General features: G+C 42.0%; 1 protein-coding gene across 7 annotated transcripts; it reads right to left on the bottom strand.

Moving 5' to 3' along the window:
• Positions 1-8,565: 8,565 nt before the first annotated feature.
• On the bottom strand, positions 8,566-21,446 carry LOC308284600 (heterogeneous nuclear ribonucleoprotein C-like). 7 transcript variants are annotated; one of them, XM_080725267.1, is made up of 9 exons: positions 21,346-21,446; positions 19,260-19,449; positions 17,718-17,998; positions 17,370-17,484; positions 17,226-17,279; positions 16,926-17,101; positions 13,298-13,411; positions 12,028-12,188; positions 8,566-9,215 (listed from the first exon to the last, which is right to left on the bottom strand). In XM_080725267.1, exons 2-9 carry the CDS (start codon positions 19,262-19,264, stop codon positions 9,096-9,098), a joined length of 1,026 nt encoding a protein of 341 aa, XP_080581393.1. In that variant the 5' UTR covers positions 19,265-19,449; positions 21,346-21,446; the 3' UTR covers positions 8,566-9,095. The 7 variants fall into 7 exon arrangements, with proteins under 7 accessions (XP_080581393.1, XP_080581394.1, XP_080581396.1 ...); XM_080725268.1 differs by having other exon boundaries at positions 17,226-17,276; XM_080725270.1 differs by having other exon boundaries at positions 17,406-17,484.
• Between the last annotated feature and the right edge of the window lie 3,630 nt (positions 21,447-25,076).

Here is a 25,076-nt window from a genome sequence, read left to right as displayed (position 1 = left end):
TCCAACCATACATGGAACAGCTGATCTCTCGTTGGTCACCGACTCACAGGTATTGGAATTCATCCTTTCAAACTGACAAGTGGTTCTCAACCTGTGGGTCGGGACCCCCAGGGGGGTCTCCAGATGATTAACTTAATGTGCAACATTGTTTTCTCACAACAGTAAACAAACCAACATACAGTTTAAGTGTATAGAGGGTATCTGCACATTTCTAAAGTGACAATTTAGGCACTTTTTAATACCTCTATGACAAATTAAACATTGGTCAAATATTAGAGTCAGAACTTGTGAAAATAGCCGATCTACATGCTCACAACGCCTCGCAGCACGAGGCGTTGTGAGCATGTAGATCGTCTATTTTCACAAAAGAACCATGTTATACAAAATGAGCGCTCTAATGCTGCATTCACACTGAGAGAAGCCAAGCTAATGGTTGGCTTGGTAATTCAATGTACCAAAGACACAGGCAATTTAACCATCCTGGAGTTTAATTTAGAGTTAATTTGTGAAAAATGTTTTCCTTTTGTTTTGGATAAATAACAGACATTTAAATATGATGATAAATGTGTGTGTGTGTGTGTGTGTGTGTGTGTGTGTGTGTGTGTGTGTGTGTGTGTGTGTGTGTGTGTGTGTGTGTGTGTGTGTGTGTGTGTGTGTGTGTGTGTGTGTGTGTAAACAACCAGGGGAAAAGGACAACTAATGGCGGTAAGATAAAGCACTTACGCACAAGTCACACTTAGGCACAAACACACATGCTGATATAGATCAGATGCTAGTGAACACACACACACTTAAATCCCAACTACACAATACACTACACTCAGCTTTAACACCTGTAAGACGCCCTATAGGGCGAGAAGCCGCGTGCACAAGGGCGTGTGCACACTTCCGCCTGGGTGACAGCAGACTGCTGGGCGAGCACTGGCGCTCTGGCATGGGATCAACTTTCTAGTAAGGGAAAGTTAGCCTATTGCTACATCAATCTGGGAACTAGATCTAAATCACTAACTTTCTTCACAAATGTGTTCATAAAGGTGTCTACTATCACCTCCGAACTTTGTCAAACCCAACTCCCTTGACATACTTTGTGGGAGCAAATCAAAGTTATTGGGTATCCCGAGGGCCTGGGATTAAAGGGGCAAAAATAACAAATGGCCAATATGAACGTATGAGTTGTGTAATTTGGGTATTTTTGGGCTGCTGAATCCATTCCAACCATTCGTTTTCAGTTAAAATAACTCCTTGGCCATAAAATAGGCCACACCTAGGCTACTTTTGTGTTAGCCTGGTTAATAAACCAGACTGCACAACACCACCCCCTGTTGGTAGTGGTTGTGTAGTCTGGCCCTTCACATTAAATAAGCTTTTTCCACCAGCCCTCAGAGAGGGCGAGCCAATCAGGGCTGTATGCTTGGGGCACGTGGTGGGTGGTGGCCTGGTTCAAAACCATTCAGCCAATCAGGCGAGTCTGTGTGTATTCAAACACATTCCCCCCTCCACTCTTATTACAGACATCAAACAGATTGTAGTCTTTGATGCTTTCAGTGACACTTGTATGGCTCAATCAATTACAGCAGCTCACAAGCCCTTTGAAGTTCAGAGGGAGCAATTAAGAGCAAGTCAACTTAACATTTTTAAACCACCCCCTGCCCGCCCCCCCAGAAGTGGAATCAGAAATCTCAGACTCTTCCCAAAACGAAGTGTGTGATGGAGTCTGACGCTTGCAGTCAGGCTACTTTTGTGTGTCCATGAGACATATAATATTGGCAATAAAAAAAAAGTTGGAGTAGGGTTTGAATTCATGAAAACTATTCAAGATCAGGTGGGTAAGCGCACATCATGACACACAGGATAACATGATACAATCTGACAAGGAACACTCAAACACAGTGTTTAAAACATAGGGACTAACAGGACACAGGTGAACTCGAATTACATGATTGGCTAAGCCTTAGCCAATTAGGCCTTTTTTATGGCTAAGGAGTCATTTTTACTGATAACTAATGGTTGGAATGGATTCAGCAGCCCAACAATACTAATTACACACTTCATACGTTCATATTGGCAATTCTTTATTTTTCCCCCTTTAATCCCAGGCATGGTATCCAGGGGGTATCCCGATACCCCCAACTTTGATTGGCTCCCACACAGTATGTCAAGGGAGTTGGGTTCGACAAAGTTCAGAGGTGATAGTAGACACCTTTATGAACACATTTGTGAAGAAAGCTAGTGATTTAGATTTAGTTCCCAGATTGATGTAGCAATAGGCTAACTTTACCTTACTATTCCCTCTGCGTCCTAAAATAAATATTGGCACTTTGGCTACAGTGTGTGCAGCCGCTTCTTTGTCTTTTAAAGACTATTATGGGATCAACTTTGACAAAAGAAATGCACAGACCTGGTTGGTTGTTTAAGTTGGACAAAATGTGGCCATATTTTCCCAAATATGGATGAGCTGAGATGAGGTGTCACGCACTGTGACACGCATGGGCTTAATATTGATGACATCATGGGTTTTCCATATATGGGCATAAAAGGGACAAGGACGGAATTAATTTGCAACATCATTGTGATGTCAGAACAGGTCAGCTATATCCTTCTGCTGAGCTGAGCATGTCATTGTCATTGTTCATATTGTTCATATTGTCATTGTTATTTCAGAAGAGTGACAGACGGATAGACAGACAGACAGACATGAGCTGTAGGTTTTCATACTAAGTAGCGACCTTCGGTTGCAATTAGGTAGTAGCACAAGAAAGCATGCATACACGCACATACACACACACACACACACACACACACACACACACACACACACACACACACACACACACACACACACACACACACACACACACAGGTTTGTATACATCACTTTTGGGGACATTACATAGACTTCCATTCATTTTCTGTGGCCTTACCCTAACCTCTATCCCTAACCCTAACCCACCTAACCCTAAACCTAACCCAAACCGTTGTGGGGACCTACTATTTTGTCCCCACAATGTAGGTGGTCCCCTGCATGTGACTGTGTGAACATGTTTTTAGTACCCAAAAGTGATGAACACACACACACACACACACACACACACCCACACACACACACACACACACACACACACACACACACACACACACACACACACACAGTTAAAGCTTTATCCATGTCAAAACAGTGAATTGATGTCTAATATAATATTATATTACTATTGTTTTGTTCTATCTTCAGAAAACCTTGGTGCCCTCAATGTAGCTGTGCAAAAGGAAATGCCTACCATCATAGGGCCGGCTCCAAGACGCATGGAAAAAACAAAAGGTTACGTGCCATGCCATACTTGTGGCAGTTCTTCTGCACCAACACCAGGTAGGCTAATACTGCAGCTGTAAGGGCCAGTGGTGATTCAGCGGTCCATGACATGACAATGACAATAAACTAACAATAAAAACGAATCCATCCTCTTCGGGTCAATTCATGACCTCAGCAAAGTCGATAACTTCACAATCAAAGTGGGTGATACTGTAATAGCAAGAAAAAACAAAATCACCTACCTGGGTTGCATCTTATTGGCAAACCTTTCCGGTGAAAAAATGACTACCAAGGAAATTAAAAAAAGTCAACCAAAGAATTTGTTTCTTGCAGAGGGTCGTCCTGCTGGTCAATAGCAAGCAATACATGGAAGACTCCAGGAGGTGCACTCATTCTGCCCCTCCTTGACTATGGAGTCCACGTATGGTATATGCCCCAAATGCCTTAAAAACAAGGCTCCAAACAGCCCAAAATAAACTGATTAGGGTCCTGCTTGGCCTTCCTCCTCGGGCTCACCTTACCGCTTATCATTATTTAAGCGTGGGGTGGCTCAGGGTAGCTGACAGATGGGCCAACACCAATGGGCCAACACCAAAGGCAGCTCCACAGATCACGTTCAACCCAGATTTGGCTCTAAAAAAGGTTCAAATTTGTTCTCCTGCTAACATGTGGAACGCCCTACCGAAAGCCCTAAAGGAGTGCAAATCCCTAACTTCCTTTAAAATCGGTCTGAAAAGTCACTTACAGGCGGCTGCTACTCGAAACTTGTAATAGACAAAGCCTATACTTACCTCCCCTTTTCCACTGTAAATATATTTTATTTCTTTTCTTCTTTTTTTTCCGTTTTACAATTTCTTTCCTTCTTTTTGCTATTGATTATATCCTCTGCTTGCCTGGCGTTGCCAGCCTCACACACCGCCAGGGGGTGTTGTAGTGTTCGGTCTGGTTTATTAACCAGGCAAATCCTCTGCAGTACTGTGTTCTATTTGTCTCATTCAATGTTATATGAGATACATAAAGGTTTCCCACGTAAATAAGCCGAAAGGCTTTCTTAAATCTTCTTTTAGTTGACCTTGTACCAGTGAACTGTACTGTCATGAAACTGTACCTTTTCCAATGCAAACTTCTAATAACGCTTATAATCAATGCAATCAATCAGTGTAACACTAATTAATTAGACCCCTAATACTACGATTCTTTCTGCAGGACTTTGTATTTAGCTTCCAAACGTGCTTTACAAATGGAGTTAATGATTATATGTGTGTAAAAAAGCTATAAAAAAGGTCAGTAATTAACAGTGGACAGAAACAGAGTAAATGCAAATAATCATTCAATGTCATTCTGTGTTCCCATCAGCTGTGCTGCTCCTGCTGTGTGCCCTGATATGGCCAGTCGTGCTGAGGACCTAAAGGAGATCACTGGACATCATAGGGATGTAGAGCACAATGAAGTGCTACTATTTGAATATATGATTATTAATATGAATTAGGCTGATATTCTTTTGTGATACTATCTTTAAATGATGGGCAGTGTGACAATCATCTCGAGCCCTGACAAATATCTTGAAAGAACTGAGTCAAATAGTGCTCAAGATAGAATCTGATAGGTGTACTTACAGTGGTTTGTCCCATGTGACAAATCTAATAAATACCTTGTATTTTTTCTCTTTTTTTTTGTTTGGCTCCCAGACAACAAATCGGCTTCGACCCATACATCTATGATCTCATTTATATGATTTTGATGCCATTATTATATTAGTATATATACTATGTAATAGAGATAGGATGCCAAACTATGCCTATATTGCCTTCATTTGTTATGTAAACAATGTGAACTAACCCAGGATGTAGCAAATCATTATGAAACCATTATGTAAAAATCATAATGATTACAGAAGATCACAGCTATACAAATGTCAATCCCAATTTATTGATCATTAACAGCTTAACCTTTTTTTTTGTCTGTATGGAGTTCATTTTGTTCTTGACAACATCAATGTTGAATACTAATCCAATATAGCTGTATCTCAAGTTTTGAACAATCAACCTGAATGACAATAACATGATCAAGGTGTCAATGATTCATTTTAGGCAGGGTGTTTGACTGCACTTGAGCTGTACTACATTTTCTTGTGTTTGACTGTACATGTACTGTTCTTAATTTTTTAGTGAGGGATTTTATAAGACAATAAATTCTTAACCACATATGCCTCATTTCAAACAAAATGTTTACATCTTTACATTCTAAAATGTACATTTAAAAATCAGTAAGGAATCATAGAATATAAAAAATATATGCCAAATTTAGACTGTCTAACCTTCTTAAACTAATGGCCTAAGTCAGTGGTTCTCAAACTTTTTACGCCAAGTACCACCTCAGAAAATTATGTCTCTCCAAGTACCACCATATAATATGTTAAAATACAGGTGCGTAGACCCACCCCATATATGCACAGTTAACACAGGAGGCCAATTTATTCCTTGAATTCATGGAGATTTTTTTTGTTTTGTTTTTGTTGCATTTCTAAGCCAATAATTTGATGACCGGGTCATCAAACTGATTTATCTATTTGTGAACAAACGGATGAATATTTCTAGCGATTAATCCGTTCTCAAATCCTCTATTAGCAGCTAGGTGTGCCCTCATGCTCATTTCAGCACGGCTGGAGAGACGATTTAAATCAATTGCTTGGTCAGAAGAACTACAGTACCTGTAGCATAATATAAATATTTCACTCCACTCATGTATGTTTTCTTATGTTTGGGAAACTCCTCTGAGTACCACCAGAGGGGGGCCCATGTACCACCAGTGGTACACGTACCACAGTTTGAGAAGCACTGGCCTAAGTCATTCTTTGAGGAAAATTATATGTTTTGCTTCAGTCAGCCCCTCATGACACCGGCCACCCAAAATCACCTAAATGAAAAGGATCATGCTGCTGTACTGTAGTAGTATAATGGCATATCACCCTAGTGTGACTTAGGCCACGATAGGCAATTGTTTGGGCCTAAATCACATTTTCTTTATTTTTTATTTTACTTATGCCAAATTATTTACCGACTTAGGCCAAAAGATATAGTATTTTTTTGTTGCATTAGTTTAAGGTGACGACATGGATTGAGCGAAATCAAGTGCCATTTTAAATATGCTTTAGTTGAATGGAACGTTGTCAGCTTACATGTCAGATGCTGCTGTCAGTTGAGCTCTGCACAGTGGTGGAAAAAGTACTCAATACTTCAACGTAGATACATTAGGCAAAAAGGCTACAAGTAGGCTTAAAGTCTGGAATTCAAAATTTACCTGAGTAAAAGTATGAAAGTATTGGCATCAAAAGGTACTTAAAGTACCAAAATTAAGTACAGATGTTTGAAAATAGCAAATCTACAATCTCACAAAGGGTCTCATGATCGAGTTTATAGATCAGATATTTTCAAATAGTGTAGGGCTAAAGTATAATATAATTCATATCAGCAAAATAACTAGTAACTAAAGTTTTGGAGAATGGAGCGGATTTTTTCAGAAATCTGCCATTTATGGATTTCTCCAAAAATCCACTCCATACCCATTGAAACGCATTAGCAGAAACCACCCTCATAGGTAGAACATCGACTGGTGCACTTTTAGTCTACCTATGAGGGTGAATTCTGCCAATGCATTTCAATAGGAATGGAGTGGTTTGCTGCCATTCGCAGATTTCAGGAGAAATTTAAATAAACGCTCCAGCCTCATAGATAGAATAAAAGTGCCGTGTGACCACGCCCTTGAAGTAGAAAATACCTCAACATTTTAAATGTACTTAGTCAGGGGCGTCACAAGGGGTAGGAAAGTGGGACTGAGTTACTAGGGCCCAAGGTGGAGGGGCCCCAGTAACTTTAGCTATTGAAAAATAGCAGATATACAAGCTCACAGCGCGGCACCGAGTGCCGCGCTGCGAGCTTGTAGATCTGGTATTTTTGAAAAGTCGTGAAAATGTGCGCAAATCTTTGAATATATGTATTTTTTAATGAACATTTTTAACTAAAATGTTGCTTCTGGGAGGTCCCTGGAACTAAATATTTTGAGATGGGGGGGGGGGGGGGGGGGGTCCTTCACATGAAAAGGTTTGAGCATGCATGACTGACATGGAAACATAGGTTTCTTGGCACACATTTTCACGATTTTTCAAAAATAGCAGATCTACAAGCTCGCAGCGCGGCACTCGGTGCCGCGCTGTGAGCTTGTATATCTGCTATTTTTCAATAGTTAACATTCATGGGGGGCCCGCAGTGAATCCTTGTACCCAGGGCCCAGAATTTGGTGTGACGCCCCTGTACTTAGTTACTCTACACAGTGTTTCTCAATCTTTTTTGGCCTGAGTACCCCGTTTCCCTGATTTCTGAATCCAAGTACCCCCTTTACCCGACAACATTTGGCTTATAAACTGCAATTAAAAACATAACTAGTTGTATATGATGCTATGATAACCACCCTTTTCAAGAATATAACATCACGAATAAGAAAGGGAGTGGATTTCAAACGGTGCCTCCTCCTGAGATTTGTTTTCAACACGGTTGCCGCAACATTTCAGTTCAGTTCAACAACTTCAATACATTCAAACAACTTTCTAACACGTCCCAGTTACCTGGTACCATGTAATTTGCGTTAGCAATTATCAGGCTCACAACAGGTTTCTTCATGTGTCATCATTAAAGGGGAAGACCACCCATTTTCAATATTGAACCGTGTCATTAATATACCTTAGAGGAGTTGTGTGGAAATAGAAAAAAAGTTCCCCCCCTTCTGTGTTGCCTAGAACCAGAGGATTGATTTTGCTGTTTGTATTGTAAAGTACAACTTGATGACATCACACATTGTACTTTACAATACAAACCCCAAATTAATTCTCCAGTTCTAGGCAACACAGAAGGGGGGGAACTTTTTTTCTGTTTCCACACAACTCCTCTAAGGTATATTAATGACATATTTCAATATTGAAAATGGGTGGTCTTCCCCTTTAAACAGAAAAGGTTTTTTCCCCTCCTAATTCAATTTTAGTTAAAATATTATCATGATTTATACCTCAATCTTTCTTTTTGGGGGGCATTTTCTCAAGTACCCCCATTTGAGAAACACTGCTCTAGTCTACACCACTGCTTGTCATTCATTTTCCCCATAACTCCTATCAGGAAACAAAACAGGAACACCACCAGATTATTACTGATCAGACTGGTTTCTTCACTCCTCAAAATGACAAGCACACTTCAGTAAACAAGAAAGTCTTATCCAGTTTTAATATTTTATTGCAATATTTTATTACAGTTCAACTGAGACTGAATAGTATAAAAAACAGTGACAATACAGAACAAATTAAACCTTTTAACGGCCAAAAAAAAAAACAACAGATACATTTAACTCTTTAATGATATCGGTACTTTTGTAATTGAACTACTGTGATCGCATTTCTTCTTCAAGCTGTAGTTTCTAACAGAACAATTGTCCATTATGTTCCTGACTGTCGTGCCCGCTGGACAGACGATGAATTACACCACACATTTCTTCAAAAACATACAGCTAATAATCCCCGGTACTTTAATACAACTGTAAAACAAAACTGGAGACAAAAACAAAAGGTCAAATCAAACGAGGCTTGTGGAACAATGGAACATCATTAGTGTGGATATTCACCATGCTTGAGTGTATGCGTCTCTTTTTTTCCCCTAAATCCGCGATGTAGGCATTAAATCAAGAGTCTATGATTCGCTGTGGAAGCTGTGGATGTGTGGTGGTGGTGGGTGGAGGTGCTGTGCGTCTAGGAGTCCTCTTCTCCGTTCAGACTATCAGCATCCTCGTCTCTCTCCACATGCTCGCCTTCCTCCTCCTCTTCCTCCTCTTCATCCTCTCTCTCCCTGTCTCTGTCTTGACTCTTCACCTGCAGGGTTGGATTGAAAAAAAAAAAAAAGTTCAGAAGACAAGTTATGGGATTTATACATGCGTAATTAACTCAAACCCGAGAATTGAATTCGATTTAATTTATAAAAACAATCCAAAATCGGATCGCGGCTCCTAAGTACCCTAGACTAGAGATTCCGTTCTGGGCCGGTAACCGGAACCGAATCTAAATTTTTGGGCCGGAACAACCAAGCCCCCAGAACGGCTTGTAAACATTGAAGCGGCCGCCCTACTGGCCAAAGCTGGAATTTCAGGTGGGGTGAAACATACATGCACGAGCATAAGAGCACACCGCTGGGGTCTACAATAGGGTTCAATGGACGTCGACGTCGTTCGTGACGTCATTACGTCTCGACGTCAAACATTTTGGCCACTAGGTAGTGGCCAATTTTCCCCCAGAATGCACCTGGATTAGCTACTTCTGCATGCTTCAAAACGCCACTGAGCACTTGCATTGAAATGATAGCTGGGGGCGGGGCTGGTCCGCTCTCTATTATATATATATGTTACAGTTAGTTTGGGTAACTCAGTTAGATTGGGGTAGGAGCGCTTGTTTTTGTTCACCTGGATGTGAAAGAAGCTCATGTCCCAGTGGTAGAGCATGCAGTCAGCATTAGTCACACGCTGATGAATGCTAACCTGGTGAATGCTACTATGCCTAAACCTAACCCTAGCCCTAAACCTTACCCTAAACCTAACCCTAACCCCAAACCTAACCCTAACCCTTACCCTAAACCTAACCCCTAACCCTAACCCTAAACCTTACCCTAAACCTAACCCTAACCCCAAACCTAACCCCTAACCTCAGTAAAACTATGCCTAAACCTAACCCTAATCCTAACCTCAGTCAAATTATTCCTAGTTCCCCGAAGGAGGTGGCGCCTGCTCCACCTTGTGCACAAAAACGAGCGCTCCTGTTCTCAATCTAACTGAATCTCAAACTAACTGACATATATACTCTATGGGAACAACCCATTTCTCTGTAACGACTTCCTGCTTTTCAATGGTAGCATGGATCAACATGGGGTCTTTTGTAGACGGGCCACAGTGTGCACATGTTAAAAGGTGAGAAAATCGCGGCAGTCAACCGCGAAGGTCGCTGTTCTTTAATGGCAGTAAATGAGTTAAAGGGATATTACACTTTCAAAGTCATTTTATCGTCTAATCAGGCTTTTATGAACACCCTGAACAGTTTTTAATTTGCTTGATTCAATATTTAGATATTTGATGTAAATGTTACCAGGCCCGACACGCCCAGGCCCTCTCCACATACACACCCATTGTAACTTCAAACTCCATTTTAACCGTGATAAATTCATTAAAAACAACCATTATTTTTTCTGGTGACTCAAACTACCCTCCTAATACGTGAGCAGGCCGTGTTTTTTCGATAACTTTTTTCATTTATTTTTAATAATGCATTTTTGTATTAAATATTTTTCATTTTCCCAAATAATTATTAAAAATTAATGAAAAAAGTTATCGAAAAAACACGGCCTGCTCACGTATTAGGAGGGTAGTATGAGTCAACAGAAAAAACAACGGGTGTTTTTAATGAATCTATCATGGTTAAAATGGAGTTTGAAGTTACAATGGGTGTGTATGTGGAGAGGGCCTGGGCGTGTCGGGCCTGGTAACATTTACATCAAATATCTAAATATTGAATCAAGCAAATTAAAAACTGTTCAGGGTGTTCATAAAAGCCTGATTAGACGATAAAATGACTTTGAAAGTGTAATATCCCTTTAAGAGGCAAACAGCCTGTGGCCCCCAGGGGGGGGGGGCTACCAAGGGGGGGCAAACGGAAGGAACGTTATTTATTGTGCCAGCATCCATAATTTTGGCTTCAGTGGCCTTTTAATGCCATTGAGAATTATTTTTAAGACCAGTTTATTATCAACAAGGAAAAAGTACTCTGTCTTTTTCCACTATTGGTAGTTGTTGTCAAAATGTTAACCCATTTAGGCCTAGAATTATTGAATGCTTTAACCAGTGAAAAATAGCAGATATACAAGCTCGCAGCGCGGCACCGAGTGCCACGCTGTGAGCTTGTAGATCTGCTATTTTTGAAAAGGTCGTGAAAATGTGTGCAAATCTTTGAATATATGCATTTTCAAAGCGAACGTTTGTAACTCGAATTTTGCTTCTGGGTGGTCCCTGGAACTAAATATTTTGAGATGGGGGTCCGTGGCCAAATAGATATCATTTTGGGGGTCCTTCACATGAAAAGGTTTGAAAACCACTGACATAGTAGTCTCTCAAGAACAGACTAACTGAGCTCCAGTTAAGTGAAAAGGACCTTTTCTTTGACGATGGCTGGCCAGATTGCTGACATAGAAACATAGGTTTTTTTCCAAACATCTTAGGATTCAAAAGACACTTATAGAATCGGGTCAAAATTCAAATTTTCACGTTTTTTCAAAAATAGCAGATCTACAAGCTCGCAGCGCAGCACTCGGTGCCGCGCTGTGAGCTTGTATATCTGCTATTTTTTTGCCAGACCCATGAAATGGGTAGGCCTACATAAGCAAATGTCGGTCTGTCTGTCCTGGTTTTCTATATAAAGGGTATATATGATGATGACATGATGATGACATGCCTACAAAAGGCATGATGTCATAAATGATGATGACAGGTTGGCAGAACCGGGGTCTGGCACAACCAGGTTGACCTGGTCTAGTTTTATATTTAAAGCATAAAATATTGCGTCATAATGTGTTCAGGCCTAAATGGGTTTTTAAACATATTTTGTCCTATCAATCAGCTCGTCATCTCCCTCTCATAGCCCTCACCTCCTCCTCTTCCTCCAGCAGGTCTCGCTCATCCTCTTCCTCTTCCTCTGAGTCATTCATCTCCTGGTTCTCCCGCTCCCTCTTAATGCCCTCCTCCTTCTTGCTGCTGGAATGATGGGGTGACGTCACCTCCCCTGGCTCGGGCTTCGGACTCTTGGACTCTGTGGAAACGGGACAAAGCGAGAGGCTCACAAATGATGATCGCAACTTTTGCAAGGCAGCACCACTGCCGGCAATAAAGCAGTTGTACCTTTGCAGTGTGGCAGATGCTTTCAGGCATAATTTTAGGCGTAAAAAAGTACCTTTTCATTAAAAAAAAAAGAAAAAAAAAAAACGATAATAAAAATAACTAGAAAGATGCCGTTGGAAATTGCAAGTGTGGTTGCCGTTAGCCTCGCGTAGCCTGGCTTACTCATCTGCGAAGAGAAAAGCCTGGTGACAATATAAGGCAGAAGGCGTTCAACTTCCGCCGTGAGAATTTCACCGGAAGACTGCAACGCATGACGTAACTTCCGTTGAACGCAGGACTTCCGCCACTTCCGCTAGAACCAACCGGAAGGCATATTGTCTACAGGGTGGGTTGCCGTTGACTCTAATGGGGAGCCAATCAGACAGTGAGAAAAGGATGACATCACAAAATCAAGCTGTCGTGATTGTCTGATTGGGCAAAGGGTTACATCTGATGAGAAAAAAAAACAACTAAAAAACGACAAGAACAATAGTGTGGTTGCTCTGCGGGGCATAATAAGTTAACCAATTAACCAGTAACCAATGGTTTAATTACCTCTTGGGTAACCATGGCCATCTCTACCAAAAAGAAAAGGGGGGAAAAAGGATGTGACTTTTATGCCCGGACAAGCGAATGGGAAATGTACTTGACCGAAAGGACAAGTGCCTCAAAAAGTTCATGTCAAGCCCAGACTGATAGTCCTGTAGGCTAAAGGATGCTGGCAGGGTGCGGACTTGAATGTGACCAGCAGAGGGTGATAGATAGTGTTATTCTCTCTGCATCAACTCTAAACCATGTTCACATGTTCCTCTGCACTTTTCTGTATTTCCCCATCACCCACCCACCCACCTTGTGGGGACATTCTTCCATTCATTTTTATGCAAGTCCTGTGGCCTTACCCTAACCTCTATCCCTAAACCTAACCGTTGTGGGGACCTACTATTTTGTCCCCACACTGTCAGAGGTCCCCTGCAGGTGACTGGTAACATGCGTTTAGTCCCCATAAGTATAGCTACACACACACACACACACACAGATTACCTGACTTCTTGCTGTGGTCTTTCTCCATGCGCTCCAGACTCTCCAGAAGGTAGTCCACCTTGCTCTTGATCTGGGTCAGCTCCCTTTTGATTGTCTGAAGCTCATCCGCCTTAACTGGAGGGGGGGAAATCAATTCAGAATGAATTGTTCAATCTCAAACTTCTTTCATATCAATGACCCCAACTTACTATGTATATATGGCCACAGACCCCAATGAGGGGGGGAGAAAAGATTTTCCAAAAATGGCAATCTATGCACTGTGGGCTTGTAGATGTGCCATTTTCAAACAGCCTATGTAAATAGGGATAAACTGGTTTTACAGATTTTTATGCTATATCATCACATTTAGCTGGAGGGGCCTTGAGTTGAAACCCAGGCCCCGTTTTAATCAATCAATACACATCCTATGCCTACAGAAGACAACAAAGCTCTGGTTTAGTAACATTAAAGCTATACTGTGTTGCTCAACTAGTGGTCAGTAGCGTCCGTGTCTTTCGGCCGTTTTTCGCCGCGGACCGGGCCTCACACCCCCGCGTCACCCCCGCGCCTGCCTCCACCTCGCCGAGATCTATCTTTAGAGGGGTCCCTGGTTCCTGTGCGTTCAGGCATTCTGGAGAAACGGAGTGTTTCACCCGAGTATAGATAGAGACACACGGGCGCCTACAAATATGGCCGCCCTATTGTGATAGCTAGCGACCCCACTTCAAGATGCACTGTGATTGGCCGGCAGTGTATAACCCTCGCTGTGATTGGCCGGTAGTGTATGATGACGTAATTTTTGCGCGAAAACCGGACCCCGGTCAGGATCATAGAAAACATATAAAGAGAAGGCTTCAGAAGCTGAAAATAACGGAGTGGGTGTTCTAAAACTTTAGCGATTTAAGAGTTAGGACAATTTTAAGATTTGTTTTATAAAAAAAGTTACATGGTATAACTTTAAAGTAGATAGTACATACTAGTGTAATGTTTTTGCATTATAGTGTAATGTTTTTGCATTATAGTGTAATAGTGTAATGTTTTTGCATTATAGTGTAATGTTTTTGCATTATAGTGTGCTGTTTTTTCATTATAGTGTGTCAGGATTGTTGATACATGGATTAAAGCAAAATAAGATCTCAAGATTGTGTACTAATGTGCCATTTGGTACACACACTAGAGCCGTTTCCTAAACACTTAACACAATATGTTAAATGTGAAGAAATCACAGATTGAGGAATTAACATTTGCTTTTATGAAAGATCCCAGAGCATTCGGATTTTATGGAAGATGCTTCTGCACATATTGCTTGTTTTACCACTTTAAATCTCTAATCTTGAAATAATAACTTAACTAAAATAGCCTGTGTGCAGACTGGCTATTTTCACAGCGTAACATGTCTTCTATGGCATCCAAATTACTGAAACCAGTCATGGCGAACTTTATTCCATGGTTATGTCCAGTGTTGTATAAAGTACTGGAAACCCATACTTAAGTAAAAGTACCGATATTCCACTTGAAAGTTAATCAAGTAAAAGTAAAAGTCACCGATAATATTATTACTTGAGTAAAAGTATGAAAGTAGCTCTCATTAAATGTACTTAAGTATCAAAAGTACATAGTTTTAAAATGTACTTAAGTATAAAAGTAAAAGTAAAAAGTAAAAGTACAAGTAAAAGTACAAAAATGCCGAAGCAGCTGTGCCAGTGCCACTGCCAGTAGCAACCACTTCTTCTGTGTCTGCTGTATAACGTTCGTCTGTATCAGAGGAGGAAGTAGAGCCCTGCACAGGCCTAAAATGTGGGCCCGGCCCGGCCCTGGCCCGTGGACTTCAGTCCAGGCCCGGCCCATGGCCCGTTTGGTGCCGCTATTTAAAGCCCGAGCCCGGCCCGAAGCCCGTCACCTTATTATTTAATTAAATATTTGTGTGCGTGGCTTTCACTGCTGCGCGCTGCACCTGCACTCTCAAGGGGAGTCCATACTGTCACAGACCAACGAAATTTGCGTCGGAAAGGTCCGGTTCAACTACAAAATTACATCTCTTGCAACTTCTGAAAAGGATTACTCCTAATTTGAGTTCGGAAAGCTGCACGCACGTCAGAAAGTCGAAACTTTCCGACGAAAACTATGGTCGGAGGGGACGGACCGACGGAGACTGAGAGATGTATGTACAGCCCTCTATAGCTGTGCTCGTCTTGCGCTCTGATTAAAAGAAAGAAGACAACACAACAGCACAGCAAGTAATTACACACACATCACAACGCAAGAAATCTTCCTCCACCCACCGTTTGTTATTTACTGTATATCTTCACAGCAATTAGATATTGATATTATTGTCGGCTTGCCGCCCGTGGGTTACAAGCCATCTCGTAAAATACAGAGTCCAGTACTAAAGAGTGAAGACGCACGCACGCATCCCGTAACTGATACGGGAGGTCGGGGAATCATTACAGGGCGATTTATTTGAGAAATGACGGTGAAATGGGTGAAACTAGTAACTACAGTAGTGCTCCTAATTTTCTAGTCTCGCTGTGTACGCAGAGTCACAGAGGACACGTGTGTGTGTGTGTGAAGAAAAGCCGTCAAGCGAGCCCTCGGCTCGTTGCGGCTCTCCATTGGCTAATGTACTCATGTCACGACCAATCAGAGCCGTGTTGCTATAGATACAGATAGAACCCATACCCTAGAAGGCTATTAGCCTACAAGGCTATGGGAGGCAGCACTCACACCACACTCCATTCTAGCTAAGCGCACACACATGTGAAATGCGAAATGTTCCGAGCATGGTTCTGAGCCCGGGCCCGGCCCTCGATTTGTAGCGAGTAACGAGGTGTCCAATTTTAATGTAGTGGAGTAAAAGTACGATTTTTTCCTTTTAAATGTAACGGAGTAAAAGTAAAAGTTCAGGGTTGAAAAAATATAAATAAAAGAAATTCTCAAAATTTGTACTTAACTCATTGAGTGCCAGCCTATCACCACTAGAGGGCGCCCAGTGACCAGAGAATAATAGAGATATGCTGGTAATGCATGCCCAAGCCCTGGAGCCCAAGCCCAAGCCCTACTTGCCTGAACACTTTCCTTTGTGCATGTACAGGAAGAGGATGAAGTTAGCTTGAAGTTAGCTATTGGCTACCAAGCATTTTAGAAGCCTTATTTTCGTCAACTTAGCCATGATTAAACCTTGCACACCTCATGCATGGGAAAAAAACAGAGAAGAATGAGCTCTAAAAACTCCAATGCAATCCTGGATTGCATTGGAGTGGATTTGTGCAGTTTGTTCACAGCTTTCAAACAAAAAAATCCGATTGGAAATCCGTTCAGGCATTCTTGAGATAATCGCCATTATGTTTTACATGTAATGTAAACAAAAATGGCTGCCCTGTATGTTAGATGGGGTTGTATGGGGGTGGAACATGCAAAATCGCGATTGAAATCATGTTCACCAGATTTGATGGGGTCCAAAAAAAAAAATAAAAAATTCAAAAAAAAATTTTTCCAAAAAAAAAAGATTTTTTTTTTTTTTTTTTTTTTTAAAAGCCGAACTTGTTCGGGATCGGCACTCTACGATACGCTAATAAAGCCGAACTAGTTCGGGATTGGCACTCAATGAGTTAAGTACAGTAACGAAACACTGGATCGACGTGGAACGTACTTGCTCTGGATGAGGATGAGTACTTGCTCTGGCTGCCCTTGGAGGAAGACGAGAAGCTGGTCTTGGCGCGTCTGCTTCCGCCGCCACCGAGGCTGACCCGTGGGCGCTTGTTTGGGATGACGGCACGCGACAGTGGTGGCGGGGGAGGGGGCACACGGGACGGGTACGAGTACACTCTAGAACAAGAGAAAGGCAGAGCACATGAAGAATCAAAGCAACGATGGGTGGGGCTTTTGAGACGCCATTTGGTTATCGTTTTCTCCGGAGGTGTTTCAAAAATAAAATCTGAAAAATATTCACCTGTCATAATAATCTCTCTGAAAGTCGTAGTCGAGGTCAAAGGAGGCACTGCTGCTGTAGAGGAAAATAAACAGGATGTGACATCATCATAATGTGACAAAGTGTTTGTACTGAAGTTGCACATGGAGGGCTAAGGGGGCTGACCTGTACATGTCTACGTGGGCGGTTGCGGGGTCTGACCTGTACATGTCTCCAGCCGAACGCTTGCCCGAGGGGGTCTTCGACCTGTGGGGTTTGGGTTCTCCAGCCAGGTTGATGTCTGAGGAGCAAGACAACAAAGGACATATTTCGGTTTGCATTTTGGAGGAAAAGTGCAAAACGTCTAAGCCAGTGGTTCTCGTTTTAAATGTCAAGGACAACCATCCACCATAACACTTAACAGTTACAGGCCTTAAAGGGTCCATTTATTGGAACCCTGAGAGTCCCTGGACCCCAATTTGAGGACCACTGGTCTAAGCTTTGATATGCAGTGATCCGATGTCATGTCCTTACAAGGCGGGTCCTTACCAAGGACCTGTCCAACGATCATGCGCCCGTCCTCGCCAGCCACGGCAGCGCGGGCGCACCTCTCGTTGATGAACTGGACGAAGGCGAAGCCCTTGTGGACGGAGCAGCCGAAGATCTTGCCGTACTTGGAGAAGATGGCCTCCACGTCGGCCTTGGTCACCAGCAGGGTGTTGAGGTTGCCGATGAAGACCCGTGAGTTAAGGGAGCGTGGGTCTGTCTTGTTGGTGACGTTGCTGGCCATCAGGGCGGAGGTGGTGGGTGAGTGTCTAGTGCGGAGAGAAAGGAAATGAAGAGCGAGAGGGAAGGGAGAAGGAAATTGTAAAACTCATTGTTTTAGGAGCCGCAAAGAAGGGCTGTGCTTTCTGTGTGGACTGTAGAGGTCCACTCCCAGGCAGTGCCTGTTGAGAGTGAAGCTGAGTGGTGCTTAAAACTGCTCAGCCTAGCTGCCCTGGAGGAATAAACAGCGTCATAAATACACAAAACGTGTCTGGAACCAGAATGCTGAACATGAATGTTGTTCCATTTGTCGGAGACACACGGGCAAATTGATCCAAGAATTCACTAGAAAACAAAGGCAGTCATCATGAAAAGATAAATAAATCACATCACACAAGTTTAGATAGGTGTGGTGTGTTAATTCCCCAGTCCCCACCGGTGTGTTTAAATTCTGCACCCACAGGGCATTACCACCACGTGTGTGTGGCATGTGTGAATTGTATGATTCAAGTTCATTATATTAACGGGCTTAAACCCTATATATTCTGTTGCCCGGGATTCAAAAGAGGCCTCCTTTTTCCCCTCTACACTAAATAAAACACTAATCCTAATGTTTGCCGATTAGGTCAAGCCCATTATAGGTATGCTAGGGGCCATGTGGTTACAGTATCCAACCCTTCCCAGTTCTCACTTATGATTATGGGAGAGTTTTGCTGAATGATTAACACTGTACACCCTACATTGCAGTTTAATTCCTGGATTCTGGAAGGATCATTGGTTTTAAGTTAGCGCAGTAAGAAAATGTCACTTTCCATGTGTCATTCTTTTACACATAGCGTGTCTGTCCAGCTTCAGTGAAGCTGCTCAATAATGGTGAAAGAGAAGGTGCATGTGGATTTACCGTGTCAGCCTATAATCACAGCAAGAGCAGATGTTTTGGTGCTGGACAAATGGTATCTTAAGCAGTTTATCGACCAAGATTATATGGGTGGACATGTTCCTGCTAAGACACATCTCTGATGCTGTGTAACTCATTTGATTGGACAGTAATACTGATTGGACAGCAATACTAATGTAAGGATACCCATCCTAGAAGTGCTAGCATTCATGGTACCATCTGGTGCTTTACTTTTGTTTTTTTAAAGATCCACCTGTATGTTTTATCCAGACAGAAAACATTTTGAGTGTGAAATGTAGGTTCAGTCAAACATAAGGGAGTGCGTCCAGATAAGCAACAGTGAAAACAGGAGAGTCATTATCCACCAATATGCCCCAGTGACAACTTAAGGAGTTAAAGAGGCCATCACTCACTCCATGGCGTCTTTGTGGTTGTGAAGTCGTCGTCTGTTCTTTCTCTGACACTGGGTGGGTGATTTTGTGTCGGGCTGGTTGTCTCTGGGGCTGGGGTGGGTGGGTGGGGTGAGTGTTCTCGGCAAACTATAGCAGCAGCACCCTTCTCAAAAGGTGACCGTCACACTCTGGGCCCCCCAGGGGATTTATACTGAGGTGACAGGAAACACACCTCAGTTATGTTATACATGGTTTATCTGTTGGTTAGGGTTATGGACACCACTGAGGGACAAGTTGAACACAGATCAACACAGGTCAACAATACAAAACATCAGTGACCATTATCTGTGTGATTTAAATATAAGGCAACACATATAGAGTGGACTGACTGTTTCACAGAAGCAAAATGTTGATCTTGGGTGTTAGAATGTGCAGCTTTTCAGGGTTGGACATCCATGTAATCAAGATATAATATACTGTAACGACATAGCCAGATTTGTTAAGTTTATGGGTAAAAGGGTACAATGATTGGAGGTACAGTAGACCTCTTGTGCACTTGTCTACACTGCAAATTCCTGAGTGCCAATTTGAGTAAAGATGTACCCATATGCCGAGTTAAATTAAGATCCAGTTATTAACATCTGATACTGAAAGGCAAATGGGCTAGACTGGGATTAGACCACATTAATAATTAACATCCTACTCCTGTGGACTTAATACGCTCCCTTGTGGTAGCCTTCATGACACAATGCTAGTTCAGAATTGTCAGGACAAAGCAAAAACAGACAGTAGCAAAGAATGTTCTTAAGTGAAATTCCTCTTCCAGGGACCTCGCAATGCATTTGTAAATGCAAATCGCTACTATGGCTGACTATTAGTTGATATAGAATTTGGGAAACCGTTGAATGTCCAAATCAATAACATTATAATGTCTGTGCATATTTTTTTTTTCCAAAAGATGTCCCTGTGGTTTAAATATGGTTTTAAGGTGTCGTTTCCAAAGAGATCCACATTTTAGTCCACTCTATACATGTAGCCAATAGCCATTTGTCTTATTTTTGGGCGAGACATTTTCATGTGTATGCCTTGGGGAATTATATTTCAAAGAGAATAAATAGAATCAAGGTGTGGGATTGAAGGACTCAATATTGAAGGACTCAATATTATAATGAAATATAGCCGTTGATATTATGCATTTTAATTAATGATGTTTGTGTGCTTGTAACAATATGTATTCTCTTAAAACAGTCCAAAATTAAAACAGTCCAAAAACAGCAAAAAGTCAGAAAAACAAAACACATCAAAAGTGAAAGGAGAAAAAAAAAGGGAGAAAAATCGATTCCACAAAAAGACAGCTCACACTACACCTGTGGACAAAATCGGGCAATTAAAAAAATATACATCCCCGGCCTCAGGCCGTGACCTAGAATAAAGACACATCGACATCTTTATTCTAGACAAAACAGCGCCATCTGCAGGCTCTGGTTGGTTGAAGCAAGCAACCAACCAGGCCCTGCATGGACACAAAAACCATCTCTGAGTGCCAGACAACCACCATTTTACCAGCAGCACTGAAACCAACAATCAGTGCTTTCCTGTATGCGCCAATAAAAACAAAACAAAAAATGGTTTGCCACAGAACGGTTGCATTACATGATTGTAACGTTAATGCACTGAATGAACTGGTCGACTTGAAGCCGTTTAACCATTATCAAACAACCCGAGATCTAACGGCGTTAGCAGCCAGATGATGCTAACCGTTAGCTGGTGGCGAGGTGGTTGAAAAGCTGCCAAAAAACACATTCACTGAGACTTCCGAATCGTTAGAAGAAAAAATATACTAAGGGTTGCAAAAAGAAAAATACATTAAAAAGCTGCAAGTCGGTCCAAAATGTTGGAATTTCTAAAAACCACAATAGTTCACCGTTTGCAGCGCATTTAAGGCCAACTGGCTCTGCAAGGCAGCTAGCTCTGCTCCCCCTTTCCTTCGCTAAGCCAAATCCACCCGCAAAAGAGAAAAAAGCACCGTGGAAAAATAAAAACAAAATCCAAAAACAAAGCAAGGAAAAATGATGGGAAAAAAACGTCTGTTGAACAAAATACTCACCACGAGGTTAAAGAGTAAAATGGACGTGGTTCAGTAAAATCTGTGAGATAGTGTTGGTACTAAGCGCGCAGTGTGACTCCTGACTGCTTTAGCCAGCTAGCTGCTAGTGGAAATGGCGCAGTGTTCACACTTCACAGCGTGCTGCTTGTGTACGCTGGAGCCGCCCGGGCGAGCGGGGCTTTCATGAAGCAACAGATGAAAACAACGGCGTCCATTTATTGTAGTTGCAAAACGAGCACGCCTTCTGCGTTTGCAAATTAGCATTATTCTTAATACAGATCTTTCAGTTCGCTGCTGCCTTTGATTGAGTTATTTTTTTCTTTTTCTCCTCTGCACTGTAACTGTTTTTACCTCTTTTGTTTTATGCATGCATCCTAATGTAATTTTATTATTTCATTGAGTTTCCTTTGTTTGATGTTTTTTTAAAGCACATTGAATTGCCTTGTTGAAAATAATTGTATTTTGGCTGCAAATAATATTGCCTTGCCTTGTTAAACCGTGTTAAACCCTCCAGAAATTACTGACCCAAAGGTTTTATAGCGACCGTAGGTCGCTACTTAGACTAGTATGAAAAGCTCCAGCACCAACTCATGTCTGTCCGTCAAGCTCCGGACATCATGACACCTCATCCCAGCTCAGCTGAAGGATATAGCGGACCTGTTCTGACATCAAAATGATGTTGCAAATGAATTCCGACCTTGTCCCTTTTATGTCTATATATGGAGATCCCTGATGTCATCAATATCATCCCAGCTCAGCAAAAGGATATATGCTATAATATAACCAGTAAGACTCCCTAATCGGGAGATAAGCGACCGTTGGTCGCTTATCTCCACAAATAGGCCAAAAGTTTGTTTTACCAATTATTACACTCTATGTGAACATTTACATCAACAAATCCCAAGTACTATGCAGAACGACCCATTTCAAGTTTTTAATGTACAACAATATTTAGAAAATAGGTCTACAAGCTGACAGTCCTCGTCCCTTATATTCCCATAGGTTATATGGAGATCTCAGTGTTTGTCAGTCCTTGTTCATTTATGCCCATATGGACATCTCTATATCTACTGTAACAGTCCTTGTCCCTTTATGCCCATATATGGAGATCTCTTAACTGTAAGTCCTTGTCCCTTTTATGCCCATATATGGATATTCCTGATGTCATCAGTATATGAACATATATGGGCTTTCTGATATGCCCATATATGGAGATCTCTTAACTGTAAGCCCTTGTCCCTTTTATGCCCATATATGGATATCCCTGATGTCATCCGTATATGCCCATATATGGGCTTTCTAATATGCCCATATATGGAGATCTCTGTATCTCCATATATGGGTATAAAAGGATACTTCAGGTCTGACATCAGGTTTGTTTATATTGGGTTGCTAGGTTTGACATCACAAACTCTATGGGCCATCTGACCTAGAAATCTATATTTGGGCATAGATGACTCATCGTGACCTCATCACACGTCGACCGCACGTGTGACGTGCGGTCGACCGCACGTGTGACCGACGGACGGCCGGTGGAGGTTTTCATACTAAACTGCGACCTTACGGTCGGTGGAGGTTTTCATACTAAACTGCGACCTTACGGTCGCTTCTTGCCCCATGCAAGATCTCACTATTTCCATAGATAATGCATTTGTGACTTCAGTTCCTACTGCTAGAAACCTTGGTGTGGTCCTGGACAGCCAGCTATCATTCAAGGCACACATTGCATCAGTCACCCGGTCATGTAGGTTCACACTCTATAACATCCGTAAAATCAGACCCTTCCTCACCCAGGAGGCAGCCCAGCTCCTCATTCAGACATCTGTCATATCAAAGCTTGACTATTGTAACTCTCTCCTCACTGGTCTCCCGGCATGTGCACTTAAACCTCTCCAACTGATCCAAAATGCCGCGGCACGACTGGTCTTCAACCAGCCTAAGTTCTCACATGTCTCTCCCCTTCTCCGCAGCCTCCACTGGCTCCCGGTTGCGGCCCGCACTGAATACAAAACACTGATGCTGACCTTCAAAGCAGCCAAAGGTATGGCTCCTCCATACCTCCAGAAGCTGATCAACCCCTACACCCCCACCCGGTCACTTAGATCAGCCAACACAGGGATGGTGACAGAACCCTCGCTCAAAACTCCAGGGCAAAAATCCACTCGTCCGAGACAGTTTGCCCTCCTGGCCCCCAAGTTGTGGAATAAACTCCCTGTCGCACTTAGAACAACGGACTCACTCGCTAGCTTTCGCCGTGGACTGAAGACTCACCTTTTCAGACTCCACCTAAACCCTTAGCACTACAGAAAAAGAATCAATGAATACATGAAGCTAGTTAGCATTTGTTTTTGTTTTTTAGGTTTTTTCAGAACTTTGATTATATTGTGTTTTTTCTAGATAGATATCCATTTGCATTTGTTATATTGTTGATGATGTACTGACATATTATCTTGTTTATTATTGTGATGTTATCTGCTTATTGTAAGTCGCTTTGGATTAAAAGCGTCTGCTAAATGCCTAAACTGTAAACTGTAAACTGTAAACGGTCGCAATAACTGACCTGTTCTGACATCACAATGATGTTGCAAATTAATTCCGTCCTTGTCCCTTTTTATGTCCATATATGGAGATCCCTGATGTCAAAGTTACTATGAAAAGCTCCACCGGCTGTCTGTCCGAACATCAGGCATGTCACACTTTTGCCCCTACCTCTGAGCAAAGCTGTACACAGTATCTCTAAAGTCATGTCATCAACATGGATCTGTCCCATTTCCCATATTCCCTCCTGATTGGCTATGATTGCCTTCTAAAGTTTGTGTATGCAACGTGGTCCTTTATCTCCCGATTAGGGAGTCTTACTGGTTTGATTGATTGATTGATTGATTGAAGACTTTATTAGAAGTTTGCATAGGAAAAGGTACAGTTTCATGATGGTACAGTTCACTGGTACAAGGTCTACTAAAAGGAGATCCATGAAAAGACTAAGCTTATTTCCACAGGAAACCATTGAAGTGTCTCATATAACATTGAATGACAGACGAATAGAACACAGTACTATGCAGTAGATATGTAAAGAAAAGAAAAATGAGAGAAAAAAAAGAGTCTAAACAAACAGTAAGTATATACAATGAAGGGGCAGGGGAGGGTAGGGATGGGCTAATACTAAACGGGGTCAATACTAAACCCATGTGCGTCACAGTGCGTGATGGCCACATTTTGCCCAACCGCAATGTGAGTCACTCAGTCACACTTGCAAATGAATTCCGTCCTTGTCCCTTTTATGCCCAAAATGCCCATGTATGGAGATCCCTGATGTCATCAATATTAAGCCCATATCTGGGAATGCCCATATATGGACATATTGTGTCCATATAGAGGCTATATATATATGGCTTTGTGTGTAGCATACAGTATGTATGAGTGTCCATATGGAGATAACTGACATCATGGACAGAACGGCCCATAGGATATGCACGTGTGTCTAGTTTGATACATGCAAAGTGCACAGGTGCGATTTCTACTATTACACATACAATTAGCAATCGAATAAGGATGAGACAGCCTACAGGAGAGAATTGGAGAACCTGACACAATGGTGCCAGGAGAACAGGCTGGCTCTCATCGTTGACAAAAACAAAGAGCTAATCATCGGCTACAGGAGGCCTCCCATAGATCAGTCTTCCATCCATATTGGGGGAGCTGCAGCTGAGAGGGTCAGAGAGTTCAAATTC

Source organism: Nannobrachium achirus, assembly GCF_963921795.1.
Source record: "Nannobrachium achirus genome assembly, chromosome: 5".
NCBI classification, from domain to species: domain Eukaryota; kingdom Metazoa; phylum Chordata; class Actinopteri; order Myctophiformes; family Myctophidae; genus Nannobrachium; species Nannobrachium achirus.
Note: the sequence above shows the minus strand (reverse complement) of the source record. Positions and strands in the feature narration are given on the sequence as shown.